The sequence below is a fragment of the Crocuta crocuta genome, unplaced genomic scaffold (assembly GCF_008692635.1).
Source record: "Crocuta crocuta isolate KB4526 unplaced genomic scaffold, BGI_CrCroc_1.0 scaffold130, whole genome shotgun sequence".
NCBI classification, from domain to species: Eukaryota; Metazoa; Chordata; class Mammalia; order Carnivora; family Hyaenidae; genus Crocuta; species Crocuta crocuta.
Genome location: NW_027527920.1, coordinates 8,542,262 through 8,558,982, shown reverse-complemented (window position 1 = coordinate 8,558,982; position 16,721 = coordinate 8,542,262). Strand labels below are relative to the sequence as shown.

General features: G+C 36.9%; 1 protein-coding gene across 4 annotated transcripts in view; it reads right to left on the bottom strand.

Annotated features, from left to right (window-relative positions):
* Window positions 1–16,721, bottom strand: part of DPP8 (dipeptidyl peptidase 8) — a 63,557-nt gene that overhangs the window by 42,396 nt on the left and 4,440 nt on the right. For all 4 annotated transcript variants that reach the window (XM_077747003.1, XM_077747020.1, XM_077747030.1 and 1 more), the window contains 2 exons: window positions 16,365–16,634; window positions 10,782–10,894 (listed from right to left, as the gene is read on the bottom strand). In XM_077747003.1, coding sequence (XP_077603129.1) covers window positions 10,782–10,894; window positions 16,365–16,634 — 383 coding nt within the window. The remainder of the gene's footprint in view (window positions 1–10,781; window positions 10,895–16,364; window positions 16,635–16,721) is intronic.

Sequence of the window (16,721 nt, the reverse complement as noted above, 5' to 3'; positions counted from 1 at the left end):
TGAATAAACAGAATGAACAATGGCAATAGTACCAAAGAGAAAATCTAAAATAGAAAGCTGAATATAGAAGTTTATAAGAAAACAATGGTAGGAAAAAGGTAGGACTTCCAAAATAATTGATTACTGATTTAAATTTTAAATCAGAAATACTGTATAGCCATATGCAAAAAGATAACCATGGATCCACTTGTCACATATTCCAAAAAGGTCAGAGATTTAAATGGTAAAAATGAAACCAACTTCCACTTTTAGCCAAGATGGAGTAACAGAGACTAGGCTTATCCTCTCACCTGAAACAACTGAAAAAATGAATAAAATATAAAAAATAATGTTTGTAAGACACTGGACATTAGACAACAAAAGAGAGTGATCTCTGAGAAATGGGAATCAAGTGAGGTGAGCATTACAGCTGTCCCAGCTAACTGTTCTGATAGTTTACAGATGTTTGGCACAAGCAGCATTAGCCAAATGATCGAAGAAGAAATCACAAAGGAAATCAGAAAATATTTTGAGACAAATGAAAACACTATACCAAAACTTCAAGCATTCCGCAAAAGCAGTGCTCAGAGGGAAATTTATAACTATAAGTATCTGCATTAAAAAAGAGACCTGGGGTGCCTGGGTGGCTCTTGATTTTGGTCCAGGTCACGAGGTCATGTTTTGTGGAATAGAGCCCACAGTGGACTCTGTGGACATTGTGGAGCCTGCGTGAGATTTTCTCTCTCCCTCTCTCTGCCCCTCCTCTGCTCGCGTACACATGTACCCACTCTCTCCTTAAATAAATAAACATTAAAAAAATTAAACATAAAAAAGAGAGAGAGATAGATCTGAGAGGGGCATGTGCTGGCTCAGGAGAGCATGCAACTCTTGATCTCAGGGTTGTAGGTTCAAGCCCCATGTTGGGTATAGAGTTACTTAATAACAAAATCTTAAAAAAAGAAAGAGAGAAAGAGGTATCTGAAATCAATAACCTGACCTTTCACCTTAAGACACTGGAAAGAAAGAGCAAACTAAATCCAAAGCAAGCAGAAGTGAGAAAATAGTCCAAAATAAGTTGGAAATAAAATACAGAATAAAAAACAATAAAGCTCAACTAAAATTTGGTTCTTTGAAAAGATCAAATTTAGCTAGAATGAAGAAAGGTTATTACAAATGATCTTACAGAGATAAAAAAGATTATGAGGAAACAGTATAAACAATTGTATGCCAACAAATTCAATAATGTAGGTGAAATGACTGAATTCCTAGAAACACAAAGCATCAAAACAGACTCCAGAAGAAACAGAAAATCTAAACAGACCTCTAATGAGTAAAGAGATTAGGTTAGTAATCAAAAAACTACCCACAAAGAAAAGCCCAGAACTAGATGGCTTTACTGAGTAGTTCTACAAAAATAATGAATACCCAAACTTCTCAAACTCTTGGAGGAAACACTTTCCAACTCATTTAATGAAGTCAGTATTACCCTGACACCAAAACAGACCAAGCCATCCCCTCAAAAATAAAACTACAGACTAACATGTCCTAGGACTATAGATACAAAAATCCTCAATAAAATACTGACAAACTGAATATAGCAGGATATTAAAAGAATTATATATGACCAAGTGGGATTCATCCCAGGAATGTAAGCTTGGTTCAACATATAAAAACCAATCAATGATATTAATACAATAATAGGAAAAAAAAAGTGATCTTCTAAATAGACACAGAAAAATCATTTGACAAAACCTAACACCATTTCATGATAAAGGTCCTCAGCAAATTATGAATAGAAGGGACATTTGTCAATCTGATAAAGGGCATCTATAAAAAACCCCATAGCTAAATTAGTCTCAAAGGGAAAAATGGAAAGTTTTTTCCTCAAGATTAGGAAAAGGAAATTATGTCTGCATTTACCACCACCATTTAACATGTACTAGAGATTTTAGCTAGGATTGGAAAGGAAGAAGAAAAACCATCTCTACTTAGAGATAACATGATGTTATACATGAAAAACCCTTAAAACAATCTATAAAACGTATTAGAGCTAATACAAAGCAAAGTTACAAGATACAAGATTGATACACAAATATCAGTTGCATTTTTGTACACTAGTAATGAATAGTATGAAAATGAAATTAAGAAAATAACTTCACCTAAGTGGCGCCTGGGTGGCTCAGTTGGTTGAACACCCGACTTCAGCTCAGGTCATGATCTCACGGTTCGTGGGTTCAAGCCCTGCGTCGGCTCTGTGCTGACAGCTCAGAGCCTGGAGCCTGTTTCGGATTCTACGTCTCCCTCTCTCTCTGCCCCTCTCCCACTCGTGCTCTGTGTCTGTCTCATAAATAAACAAACTATATAAAAAAAATCTAAGGGGTGCCTGGGTGGCTCAGTGGGTTAAGCTTCAGACTTTGGCTCAGGTCATGATCTCATGGTTCATGACTTCAAACTCCATGTAAGGCTCTGTGCTGACAGCTCAGAGCCTGGAGCCTGCTTCAGATTCTGTGTCTCCCTCTCTCTGCACCTTCCCTGCTTGCACTGTTTCTCTCTGTCTCTCAAAAATAAACATTATATAATAACTTCTTCTAAAATATCCTCAAAAAGAATAAAATACTTAGGAGTAACTCTACTAAAGAAACACAAGTGTAGAACACTAAGTAAAATAAACATCCAAATAAATGGAAAGATATCCCATGTCCATGACTGGAAAACTTGAGATTATAAAGATGGCAATATACCCCAAATTGATTTAGGCATTCAAAAACTGTCTATCATATCTGCCTTTTTTCCAGATATGGATGAGCTGATCTTACTATGGAATTTCAAAGCGATTTGAAAAATATTTTTTGAATTTATTTATTTTTTTTTACAAAGCAATTTTGAAAAAAAAAAGGCAACATTGGAAGACTCACATTTTCAAATTTCAATAGTACACAGCTACATTAATCAAGCCAGTATGGTACTGGCATACAGACAGATTTACAGGCCACTGGAATTGAACTGGGAGCCCAGAAATAAGTATATACGTTTATGGTCAACTGAATTTCAACAAAGGTACTAAGGTGCTAATCAACAAGTATGCTAAGACCAGTCCACGTGGAAAGAATAGCTTTCTATAAAAGGTGGTAGGACAACTGGATTCCACACGTAAAAGAATTAATCTGGATCCCTATCTCACACCACACACAAAAGTTAACTCAAAATGAATAAAAGATCTAAATCTAAGAGCTAGGGGCGCCTGGGTGGCTCAGTTGGTTGAGTGTCCGGCTTCGGCTCAGGTCATGATCTCACGGTTCATGGGTTCGAGCCCTGCATCAGCTCTGTGCTGACAGCCAGCTCAGAGCCTCGAGCCTGTCTTTGGATTCTGTGTTTTCCTCTTTCTCTGACTCCCCCCTGCTCATGCTGTCTCTCTCTCTCTCAAAAACAAAACATAAAAAATAAATAAATGTAAGAGCTAAAATTACAAAACTCATATATAAGAGAAAACATGCGTGTGACCTTAGATTAAGCAACAGTATTTTAGATATGACATCAGAAGTACAAGGAATAAAAAACAAAACAAAAAAAAATGCCAGCACAATTGTAATTTTATTAAAATTTAATTGTGTGCAACAAAGAATGTGCATTAGTTTCCTACAGCTGCTTTAAAAAATTACCAAACATTTGGTGACTGAAAACAACAAAAATTTATTATCTCACAGTTCTGGAGGACAGAAGCTCAAAATTAAGAGGTCAGCAGGGTCAGGCTTCCTCCAAAGGCTCTAGGGGAGAATACTTCCTTGCCTCTCCCAGCTTCTGGTGGCTCCAGGGTTCCTTGGCTGTGGCAACATAATTCTAATCTTTTTCTGTCTTCAGATGGCCTGTACCCTTTGTGTCTGTTTCAAATTTCCCTCCCCTTTGTCTTATAAAAATACCAGTTACTGTATTTAGGGCCTACCCTATACCCAGGATTATCTCATCTTAAGATCTTTAATTACATCTGGAAAGAGCCTATTTCTAAACAAGGTCACATTCACACACACCTTTAGGATTTGGACATATCCTTTTGCTGGTGACTATTCAAACAATACAACATTATCAAGAAAATACACCACAAAAACACCCAAAAAACCTGCATAAAAAATGGCCTAGAAATTTGAATAGACATTTCTGCAAAGATACACAAATTGCCAATAAGCACATGAAAAGATGCTCAATATCACTAATCATTAGAGAAATGCAAATCAAAACCACAATGAGATACTACCTCATACTCATTAAGATGGCTACTGTAAAAAGTCAGAAAAGAATAAGTATTGATGAAGATGTGGAGACATTGGGAGTCTCATGCACTATTAGTGGGAATGTAAAATGGCGTAGTAGCTATGGAAAATAGTATGGCAATCTCTCAAAAAAAAAACTAAACAAAATGAAACACAGAATTATATGATCCACTAATTCCATTTCTCAATATGTACCAAAAAGAATTGAAAATAGGAACATGAAAACATATATGTATACCCATGTTCAGAGCAGCATTACTTACAATAGTGAAAAGTAGAAGCAACCCAAGTGACTAATAATGATGGATGGATAAACAAAAAGTGGTATGTCTATATGTACACACACACACACACACACATACACAAATAACTTCTAAAATAGCCTCAAAAAGAATTAAATACCTAGGAATAACTCTAACTAAAGAAGTGCATCTGTAGAACACTATTTAAGTAAAATAAATGGAAAGATATCCCATGTCTAAACTTTTTTTTAACACACCCACACACAATGAAATATTATTCATCCTTAAAAAGCATATTCTGGCACAGACTACAACATGGATAAACCTTAAGTACATTATGCTAACTAAAATAAGCCAGGTACAAATATAGTATGATTCTATTTATATGAGATACCTAGAGTATATATACTCCCAGGAATAGAAAGTAGAATGATGCCTGCCAGTGGCTAGGTTGAGAGGTACTGGGAAGTTGTTATTTCATTTGTACAGAGTTAGTTTTGCAAGATGAGTAAGTTGTGTGGATGGATGGTGGTGATGGATATACAACAATGTGAATGTACTTAATACCACTGACGTACACTAATGTACACTTAAAAATGGTTAGAATGGTAAATTTTATATTACATGTATTTCAGGGCAATTTTTTTTTAACGAAGATACAAGAACTTCAGATTAAGGTAAATGATGAATAGAAGAAAAAGGAAATCACAAAAATAAGGAGATAAAAGCTATTTTGTTTAAATTAATGATTATAGTACTAAACACTTGCCAAAGGTAATTATGACTGATTGCATACTAATTAATGACTATTATAATTCAAGAAAAAAGCAAAAAGACAACTCACTTTAGACAATAGAATGGGAAAAACTATTTGCAAATCACATGTGATAAGCACCTTGTATCTAGAATATATAAAGAACTATTAACAACTCAAGGGGCGCCTGGTGGCTCAGTCGGTTAAGCGTCTGACTTTCACTTAGGTCATGATCTCACGGTTCGTGGGTTCGAGCCCCGCGTCGGGCTCTGTGCTGACTGCCAGCTCAGAGCCTGGAGCCTGTTTCAGTCTGTGACTCCCTCTCTCTGACCCTCCCCTGCTCACGCTGTCTCTCTCTCTCTCTCCTAGAAATAATAAATAAAAAAAAAATAAAAACAAATAATAAACTATAAAAATTTTTTTAAAAAAAGAACTCTTACAACTCAAAATTAGAGAGCCCCAATTTAAAATGGGCAAACAAGGTGCAGAGATTTCTTCAAATAAGATATACAAAAGGCCAATAAAGGCATGAAAAAATGCTCAACATCCCTGATCATTAGGGAAATGCAAATCAAATGACTGAGATACCTCTTCACACTCACTGGGATGGCTATAATCAAAATGACATAATAACAAGTGTCATTGAGGATGTAGGAAATTAGAAGCCTCATGTGGGAATGTAAAATGGTGCAGCTGCTGTGGAAAAGCAATTTAATACTTCCTTAAAAGTTCAGACAGAGGCGCCTAGGTGGCTCAGTTGGTTAAGCGACCGACTTCGGCTCAGGTCATGATCTCGCAGTTTGTGAGCTCGAGCCTCAATGTTGGGCGCTGTGTTGACAGCTTAGAGGCTGGAGCCTGCTTCAGATTCTCGGTCTCCCTCTCTCTCTCTGCCCCTCCCCTGCTCATACTCTGTCTCTCTCTCAAAAATAAACATTAAAAAAATTACCAAAAAATTTAGACAGTTACCACATGATTCAACAATTCCACTCCTAGATATATATACCCAAGAGAACTGAAAACATAAGTGTACAAAAAAACCTCTTGTATGTTAAAAGCAGAATTATTCATAAAAGCCCAAAAGCTGAAATGACACAGATATCCATTGTGATATCTGATAAATAAAATGTAGTATAGCCATAAAATTAAACATTATTCAGCCATAAAAATAAATATTGTTATCTGCTACAATATGGATGAATCCAGAAAATACTGTGCCGAGTGAAAGAAACCAGTCACAAAGACCCACATACTGAGCTAGCTGTCAGCACAGAGCCCGACATTGGACTCGAACCCAGAAACCGTGAGATCATGACCTGAGCCGAAGTTGGTCGCTTAACTGACTGAGCCACCCAGGCGCCCCGAGTGATTTCATTTCTAAGAATCTAGCTTAAAGACATACTGGCAAAATCATAAAGACTTGTATGCCTAAGTTGTTCCACTGTGATACTATATGTAATAGAACTGGAAATAACTGAAGTGTCCACCAATAGGGAACTGGTTGAGTATGACTAGTCTGTACAACACAACTTACGTAAAAAGAAATATAAATTATGTATATATCCCTATGGAGTGATGTGAAGGACACATTGTTATTTGAAAATTGCAGGGTGGAAAAATACTGTATGTTACTACTTATCTAAGAGAGGGGTATAAATGTTTATGTGCTCACATTTTTTAAAAAGGATAAGCTATTTATAAACAAAACAGTTATCTAGAACGAGAGAGAAAGGGCAACAGATTGGAGGAGACAGGGAACTTCTCTGAGTATATTGTTCTATGGATTTGAATTTAGAATCCTATAACTATTTTATAAAACAAAATTCAATTAAATTTTTAAAATTTTTGATGTTTTTGTTTATTTTTGAGAGACAGAGACAGAGCACAAGCTGGGAATGGGCAGAGAGAGAGAGGGAGACATGGAATCTGAAGCAGGCTCCAGGCTCTGAGCTCTTAGCACAGAGCCTGATGCTGGGCTTGAACCCACAAACTGCAAGATCATGACCTGAGCCCAAGTCAGACACTTAACTGAATGAGCCACCCAGGCACTCCAAAATTCAATTAAAAATTAAGGGAATTCCTAACACTTGAAAACAAATGAAGCAAACACACCTAACTGGATAGAAGTGGTGACATAACCACACAGAGAAGAACAATTCCAAGTTACCGTTATAAGTAATCACAGTGTGGATTCCTTTGTTATCTTGAAACTTGTGTGTGTAGTATGGAGTAAAGCAAATGAGTAATATGTAGTTTAAACTGGGATCTTTGGCATCAAAAAGGAGATACATATGTAAGATAAATGAGGTTAAAGAAAAATTCTGTATGTAAAATTTGAAATAGTTATATTGTCTGACATTATAGTTTTATCTGAAATGATTTGGATACATATTGATACCTACATTTCAAACACACACACACAGAGAATGCATGTATTCCCTAGTTTGTTCGATAAAAAACCTAGGAACAATTACAAACCCAATAAGCATCCCTTGTACCCAGATCATGGTTTCTTAATATACACTTTCTTCTAAAGGAACTAGAGTTCCTTGGAAAAATGACGGACTCCAAGCAAGCAATAGGCAATATGTAAGGTGGACGTGGAAAATCTTCAATATAGCAGCAAGTATCATGCCAAAAGTACTTGACATATCAAGCTGAAGGGACTGTCACCAGCCAAAAATAAGACAATTTGGGGGAGCCTGGGTGGCTCAGTTGGTTAAGCGTCTGACTTCGGCTCAGGTCATGATCTCGCAGTTCATGGGTTCGAGCCCCGTGTCAGGCTCTGTGCTAACAGCTAGCTCAGAGCCTGGAGCCTGCTTCACATTCTGTGTCTCCCTCTCTCGATCTGACCCTCCCCTGCTCACGCTCTATCTCTCTCTCTCTCTCTCTCTCTCTCTCTCTCTCAGAAATAAATAAAACATTAAAAAGTTTTTTTAAAAAAAACAAAAATTAGACAAGAATAATAACTGTCAGTGGATCAAAAAACATCAAACAGGTTTACTCTACAAGTTCATAAGGATACACACACACACACACCAAAAAACATTCCTCTGAAAAACTCTAACTGATCACCTATGGAGAACTGCAGGAAACAAATTCTTTGAAAAAATGACAAAAGGAAAGAATCAAACTTTATTCTGCCTTTCCATTGTGAAGAAGAGTTTTTGAATAGCACTTTCTTTTTACAGAAGTATTTCAGTTAATAAATGAAGATGGAATGATAAAATACCACCATTTTAGAACTCCTGATAAATTAATGGATTTTGGCAATGATCCAAATGGTGCTATCATCACAAGAGAAATAAAGTTCTATACGCCTCCTAATGGAGGCAAACCTTATCTACGAAATACTTTTTTCTAAACTGTCGTAAAATATATAAAAGTTGCTGTCTTAGCTATTTTAAGTGTTTAGTTGAGTAGTGTTAAGTATACTCACATTGCTGTATAAACCATCTCTGAATTGTTCATTTTGTGAAACTGAAATTCTATACCCATTAAACAACTCCCCATTTTTCCATTCCCCCAGCCCCTGGCAACCACCTTCTACTTTCTGTCTCTCTGAATTAGACTGCTTTAGGTACCTCATGTAAGTGGAATCATATAGTATTTGTCCTTTTGTGACTGGCTTATTTCACTTATTATAATGTCTTCACGGTTCATCGATGTTGTAGCATATGTCAGAATTTCCTTCTTTTTTAAGGCTGATAATATTCCACTGTATGTATATACCACAATTTGTTTATCCATCCACCTGTCCATGGACACTGGGTTGTTTCCACCTTTTGGTTACTGTGAATAATGCTGCTATGAACATGGGTGTACAAATATCTGTCCGAGACTCTGCTTTCAGAAAAAAGCAAACCTGGGTCTGATCATGTTTCTAGATCTCACTACCTATTCATATTTACAGAAAATACAGGGGACCAAAAAACATATCAAACATTACCACAGATAAAACAAGCAGCAAAACGGACCTTCTTTTTTCAAAAGATAAAGTGCAATGAAGAAAAAAAAGGATAGAGGGAAAATCAATAGATTAAAAGAGACCTATTAATCAATTATAACATATGAACCTTATTTAGACCTTGACTTGAACAAATCAAGTGTAAAAACAGAGATATTTTATATAAATATCAGGGAAATTTGAACACCAGCTGAGTATTTCACATGAAAACTAGATCAGCAGTTTTTAAAGTTACGGTAATGTTGTGGCAATGTCTAAAAAGAATTTGTATCTTTTAGAGACACACTGACTTCTTTAGGAATGAAACAACATATCTGGCTCTGCTTCAAAATAATTCGAGAAGTGGGGGTAGGGATTTCCAGGGGAGACTGGTAGGGCTGCAATAAAATGCAAAGATAATTTTGATAATTATAGATAATTTGATAATTTGATAATTATAGATAACCACATACAATTTTATTAATTTGAAATTTTCCACAATAAAAGTTTAAAACAAAAGGGAAGTTCGATTTATTAATTTGCAAACTGTTCCATTAGAAAACTACAATTATTTTGATTAAGAAAAGGAATTTTTGTTTTAAAGAAAAGTCATTAAGTCTCTGTAAAAAACAACTATGATATAGTTGCAGTCAAAATGATTCATTATAATGGAAATTATTTTTTTAATTCCTAAGAATAATATCACATTTAGTTCATTTAACCCAAAATGCTATTTAATAAGGAAATATTCAATGTAAAATAATAAATGAGAACCAAAAGAGCAAACAATCACATCCAAACTATCATCTTGTTCTTGGGATGTCGTCAACTATTTGCTTTCTGTCTAAAGATAAACTATTGAGGAAAACAAAAACAACCCAAAAACAACCCTCAAGCTTTTGATTCTACATAAATTAAATTACACTATTTAGAGACAAAAACTGAGCTTAGTATCCTTACATTACCACTGTTACTAAGTAGTAGAACTAAAGATTCAGGGGCGCCTGGGTGGCTTAGTCGGTTAAGCGTCCGACTTTCGCTCAGGTCATGATCTCACGGTTCGTGGGTTCGAGCCCCGCGTCGGGCTCTGTGCTGACTGCCAGCCCAGAGCCTGGAGCCTGTTTCAGTCTGTGACTCCCACTCTCTCTGACCCTCCCCTGCTCACGCTGTCTCTCTCTCTCTCTCTCTCTCCTAGAAATAAATAAAAACATTAAAAAAATTAAAAAAAAAAAAGAACTAAAGATTCAATTTAAAGCTTTAAATAAAAAGCTTTCTGGAACTATACAGTACTGCTTTTATATGAACGCCTCCTCCCCAAAAATATAAGAACGATATAACTAACAAGTTTATAGAAGGGAAAGGTGGTTTAACAGGGAGAAGGTAATTTTAAAATCTGGATTATAACATCCATAGTTTCAGATGTTGAGAAGTAAATGGAATTTAACAGTCATATGTTCAAAAATATAAACATGTTTTAATTACTTTTGATTCACATCTACTGTGAATATAAAACCCCACTTGAATTTCTGCCTCTTAGTAAAGGTGGCAGCATCTGAAAATGTACACCAAATCACAAGAATAGCAATGTTTAATCCTACCTGAAAAAGATCCAGAAGAGGCTTCCAAGAGAGCATTAAGACTGCTGCTCTGTTGATGGTTTTGGGAATTTCAGAATAAAACAGTGTATTTTCTCTGTTCTCACCAGACATAGCTGTAAGAGGAAATCATCATTTAAAAATTATTTCCAGAAAAAGCAATCTACTGCAATCACAGTAGTAAGTACATAATGCCTTCTAAATATTGCAAAATTTTGCACTCTACGGGAAGGTTAATAGGAGATGCACATGCCATTTGCCATGGAAATTTTCTTCAATAAAACCCTGGCTTCACAGAAGAATGCTAAGGTTTCATTTCAATATTCAGATCCTGGTGCCGCTCAAAACAAACATAAAAGTGTGTAAGATGATGTAAGGACAATTGCCATTTGTAGTTTTTTGAAAAAACTTAAGTCTTCTTACAAGCTGGCAATAGATTCATGAAATGAAAAAGGGAGGAGCTTTGTGACAACTTCAGATTACTAAGTTCCTTTTTCCTGAATCATTTAAAATACTTTTTTAGGGGAGCCTGTGTGGCTCAGCCAGTTGAGCGTCCAACTCTTCATTTAAACTCAGATCATGATCTCAAGAGATCAAGCTTCATGTTGGGCTCAGCACTGGCAGTGCAGAGCCTGCTTGGGACTCTCTCCCTCTCTCTCTCTGCCCCTCCCCTGCTTGTACTCTCTCTCTCAAAATAAATAAATAAACTTGAAAAAATAAAAATACTTATTGGGGCCCCTGGGTGGCTCAGTCGGTTAGGCGTCCAACTTTGGCTCAGGTCATGAACTCATGGTCCATGAGTTCAAGCCCCATGTTGGGCCTGCAGCTGCTTTGGATTCAGTGTCTGCCTCTCTCTCTTGCCCCTTCCCTCACTTGCGCTCTGTCTCTCTCTCTCAAAAATAAAAAAAAAAAATTAAGAATTAAAAAAAATACTTATTAAGAAATCTTTGGAGTGTGTGTCTGGGTGGTTCAGTCGGTTAATTTAAGCTTCCGACTTTGGCTCAGGTCATGATCTCATGGTTCATGGGTTTGAGCCCCATGCTGGGTTCTGTGCTAACAGTGTGGAACTCTGGAGCCTGCTTCGGGTTCTGTGTGTGTCTCTCTCTCCCCCTCTCTATCTCTGCCCTTCCCCCAATAATGCTCTTAATAAAAATATTTTTTCCATCTTTATTTATTTTTGAGAAGAGAGAAAACAAGATAGAGTGCGAGGAGCTATAAGTTCATGATCTGAGCCAAAGCCAGATGCTTAGTTAACAAACTGAGCCACCCAGGTGGCTCCAAAAAATACTTATTTAGAAGTATACAGAGATCTAACTGAATACTGGTTTTTCCTATTATAAATATTCTATAACCATAGTCAGTAATACATTTCAGATCTAAGTATACTCATTAAAACAAAACAAAAATCTGCTATTTGATTTGCTAAAAATCTCTCTGTTCTTTATTGGGGAAGGGTAAAGTAAAGAGGTCTATACTAAGTAGAAGCCAGGTCTATTCTGTGAAATCATGCAGTAACTGAAAGGGAGTATCACAGCAGTGTAGAATGAGCTACACACAAAATACCAGGCTCAAACTCACAAGCAGAGCCATGAGATCATGACCTGAGGAGAAGTCAGAAACTTAACCAACCGGGCCATCCAAACACCCCCTCATCCTAGTGTTTTTAATAATGGCAAAGGAGGTAGTCTATGGAAGGGCCTGGTAACTTCCATGCTAACCCTTGCAAAGGCTGGGGATAAGCCCCCAAATACCAACGTCTTCCTTTATTTCTTTATTTTCCTAAACTGTTCTTAAACTTTCTTAATTTGTATTGCTTTTTGGAATATAAAGTTATATATCAGGTGACATTCACTTTAGCACTTGACTTTGTCTTAATCTACTCTGTAATTCTAGAGTTTCTTTGTTATAGAATTATCAGCATGGCAGTCACCTGTCTATACCATTCATAATTTTACAAAATGTGATCATATCCTCCTTAAGACTTCTTCTAAGAGTCTTCAGCCCTCATATATGAAAAACCTGGTTCTCATCTATTTTCAAATGAGAGCCATTCCTCATAATCATTTCAGCTGACCCTCTTGAAACTGTTCCTTGTTCCTTGGCTTCCTTGTCTTCCTATGTGACCAATAAAAACTTCCAAGGCAGTCTAAGTACACACACTCCAGTTCCCTATAAGCACAAAACAAACTTTTCCCATTATTTCTCTCCTGATGATACACTAGAACACACTTACTGGAGTTCAAAGTATATTAGAACTTTAAAACAACAGATTTATACAAAGAAAATATTTTAAATTCAGATGAATATAAAAGACTTGAACAAATGAAAAGGCATACAACTTTCTTGAAGAGCTCAATATTTTGAGCTCAATTTTCCCTAACTTCACCTATAAATATAATGTAATCCTAAAAGACTATAAACAGCATTGGGAGAAAGAAGCTATCTAAGCTATTTTTTCTTCTTTTTTATTTCTAGGAGGGAGAGAGAGAGAGAGAGAGAGAGAGAGAGAGCGTGAGCAGGGGAGGGTCAGAGAGAGAGGGAGTCACAGACTGAAACAGGCTCCAGGCTCTGAGCTGGCAGTCAGCACAGAGCCCGACGCAGGGCTCGAACCCGCGAACCGCGAGATCATGACCTAAGCGAAAGTCGGACGCTTAACCGACTAAGCCACCCAGGCGCCCCTATCTAAGCTATTTTTAAGTTTTCATAGAAAAACAAGCAAACAAATATAGCCAGGAAAAATATGAAAAAGAGTGATGAAAGGTGACTAGTGCTATCAAACAGTAAAACCTAGAGAACTATGATAACGCTAATAGTAATACTATGCTGCACTCAATCTGACAGAGCAATGAAACAAAACAGAACGTCCAAAATATATAAAGATTTTAAAAAGACATAATCCTGGAGTTGGGAGAGTCTTTCTAAGTGTTTTTTTTTTTTTAATGTTTACTTTTGAGAGAGAGAGAGAGAAAGAGGAAGAGAGAAAGAGAGAGAGAGCCAGAGCACAAGTGGGGAAGGGCAGAGAGAGAGGGAGACACAGAATCTGAAGCAGGTTCCAGGCTCTAAGCTCTGAGCTGCCAGCACAGAGCCCAACACGGGGCTCGAACCCACAAACCGTGAGATCACGACCAGAGCAGAAGTCAGATGCTTAATCCAGTGAGGCACTAGGACGCCCCAGGAATAGCCTTTCTAGATATGATGCCAAAGCCTACAAAGAATATGAATTTAACTATAAAAAAAATCACAAATTTTCATGTGGCAAAAGGCATTAAAGGCAAAAGAGAAATTAAATCTGAGGAANAATTACCCAAATTCCAATAAAAAACAGACAATGATTATAAATAAATCAGTTACAGAAAAGGATATATAAAGGTCTCTTAAATAATGTAAAAAGATGTTCAAACTCACTCATAACTGGCATTGAAACTATAATGAAATACAGGAATATAAGGTACAGAGTGATGACTATAATTCATAATACTGTATTGCATATGTGAAAGTTGCAAAAAGAATAGATCTTAAAAGTAGATAGGAGGGGCACATGGGTGGCTCAGTTGGTTAAGTGTCCAACTCTTAGTTTGGGCTCAAGTCATGATCTCAGTTTTGTTAATTTGAGCTCTGCTTGGGATTCTCTCTCCACATTTCTGCACCTCCCCAACTGGTGCTTCCTCTGTCTCTCTCAAAATAAATAAATAAAGTTTAAAAAAAAGTTATAAGAAAATTTTTTTTGTTAACTATGTAAGGTGAAACGTATCTAGTTAATATCTAGATATTATTATAAAATATCTAGATCACTTATTTTGGTGATCCTTTTATAGTGCAAACAAAAATCCAATCTTTATATCATATCTGAAACTAATATATCATATGTCAATTATACTTCAATTAAAAAATAGTAATTTAGGGGCACCTGGGTGGCTCAGTCGGTTGGGCGTCCGACTTTGGCTCAGGTCATGATCTCACAGTCCGTGGGTTCGAGCCCCGCGTCGGGCTCTGTGCTGACAGCTAGCTCAGAGCCTGGAGCCTACTTTGGGTTCTGTGTCTCCCTCTCTCTCTGGCCCTCCCCTGCTCACGCTGTCTCTCTATTCTCTCTCAGAAATAAATAAAACATTAAAAAAAATAGTAATTTAAAAAACTAACTACAATGAGATGGCTGTTCACATAAATCAGACTAGAAAAGGTTAAAAAAAAAAAAAAAGATCTGATTACCAACTACTGGTACAGGTGTGTAGAAACAGATACTCTGAGACAATACTGATAGGACTATAAGCCGTATGACCTCGATGGAAGGGTAATTTAACAGTATCAACCAAAATCCAGAATACACACACTACTTGTCCCAACATTTCCACTCTTTGGAATTAGTCCTATTCATAATAAAGTTCATAAATGCACAAAATGACCTAACACAGTAAATACTCATTGCATCATCTTTTCTAACAGTGTAATCGAGAAACCTAAATGTCCATTATTAGGGTCATGGTTAAGTATAGCACAAGTATACAACGGAATACTCTGGAGTGGTTAAAAAAGAATGCATCTATAATCACTGATGTGCATTAATCCAGAGAATAGTTCTAAAAATATATGTATGTATATGAATGAAATAACTCTGAAGGAGAGAAGTAAATTGATTTTTAAAAGCATAATAAACGGGGCGCCTGGGTGGCTTAGTCAGTTAAGCGTCCAACTTTCGCTTGGGTCATGATCTCGCAGTTCGTGGGTTCGAGCCCCGCGTCGGGCTCTGTGCTGACTGCCAGCTCAGAGCCTGGAGCCTGTTTCAGTCTGTGACTCCCTCTCTCTCTGACCCTCCCCTGCTCACGCTGTCTCTCTCTCTCTCCTAGAAATAAAAAAAAAAATAAAATAAAAAAGTAAAATAAATAAAAAATAAAAAAATAAATAAAAAAAATAAAAGCTTAATAAACAAAAAGTAAGTCAGTAGCTTAATATATTTAATTTAGATGGATCTTAAATCTGGCGTGAATAGGCTCAGGAAAAATGACACCAAATCCAGCTTTGGTTTAAAAAAATGACAGTAGTGGGGCGCCTGGGTGGCTTAGTCGGTTAAGCCTCCAACTTTCGCTCAGGTCATGATCTCGCGGTTCGTGGGTTCGAGCCCCGCATCGGGCTCTGTGCTGACTGCCAGCTCACAGCCTGGAGCCTGTTTCAGAGTCTGTGACTCCCTCTCTCTCTGACCCTCCCCTGCTCACGCTGTCTCTCTCTCTCTCTCTCCTAGAAATAAAAAAAAAAAAAAAAAAAAATTAAAAAAAAATGACAGTAGCAACTCTTGAGAGTAGTTTAACTGTGTTCCTAATCTGACCATTCCTAAGGAACATTCTGAACTAGCTTTAGGAAGAAGTGATTTCTGCCATCTTTAACTTTGATTCTGAAAGGAAGACACAATCAACTCATGGTTTCATACGTGCAAGTGAAAATAATGGGACAAACCGAAATTAAAACAGCACCAAAACTGAAGTTCTTCCAATCATTTTTCCCCCTGAATTCATTTATTTATTCACCAACTATATCTAGCTTCTAAGTTTGAATTCAGAAAGAATTTCCTCTCAGAAACTATGACTTCATACTCACCAAGGTAATAGATCCTGTCTGAATGAGGCCCATCTGGATCATTCCTCTTCACAAACATAAAATCATGTGGGGCTTTAGCCATCATATAGCCATGATATTTTCTGGTATCAGCAAGCAGCTTTTTAAGCTGACTCCAGGAATATCGCTCAACATAAAATGGCTCCAATTTAGGCTGATCCTGTGATTCAATATTCTCCTCACACTCTGCAGTTTCAAAGATCTCAACACCCAGCTGTTCTGTTTCCATCGCTGCTGCCATGTTGCATTTTCCTAGAAAAATAAAGCACATGAAGTTGTTCACAGGCCTGCCTTCTTTTATATCAATCAGAATGACAGTCTGATAGTGCCCTCCCCCCC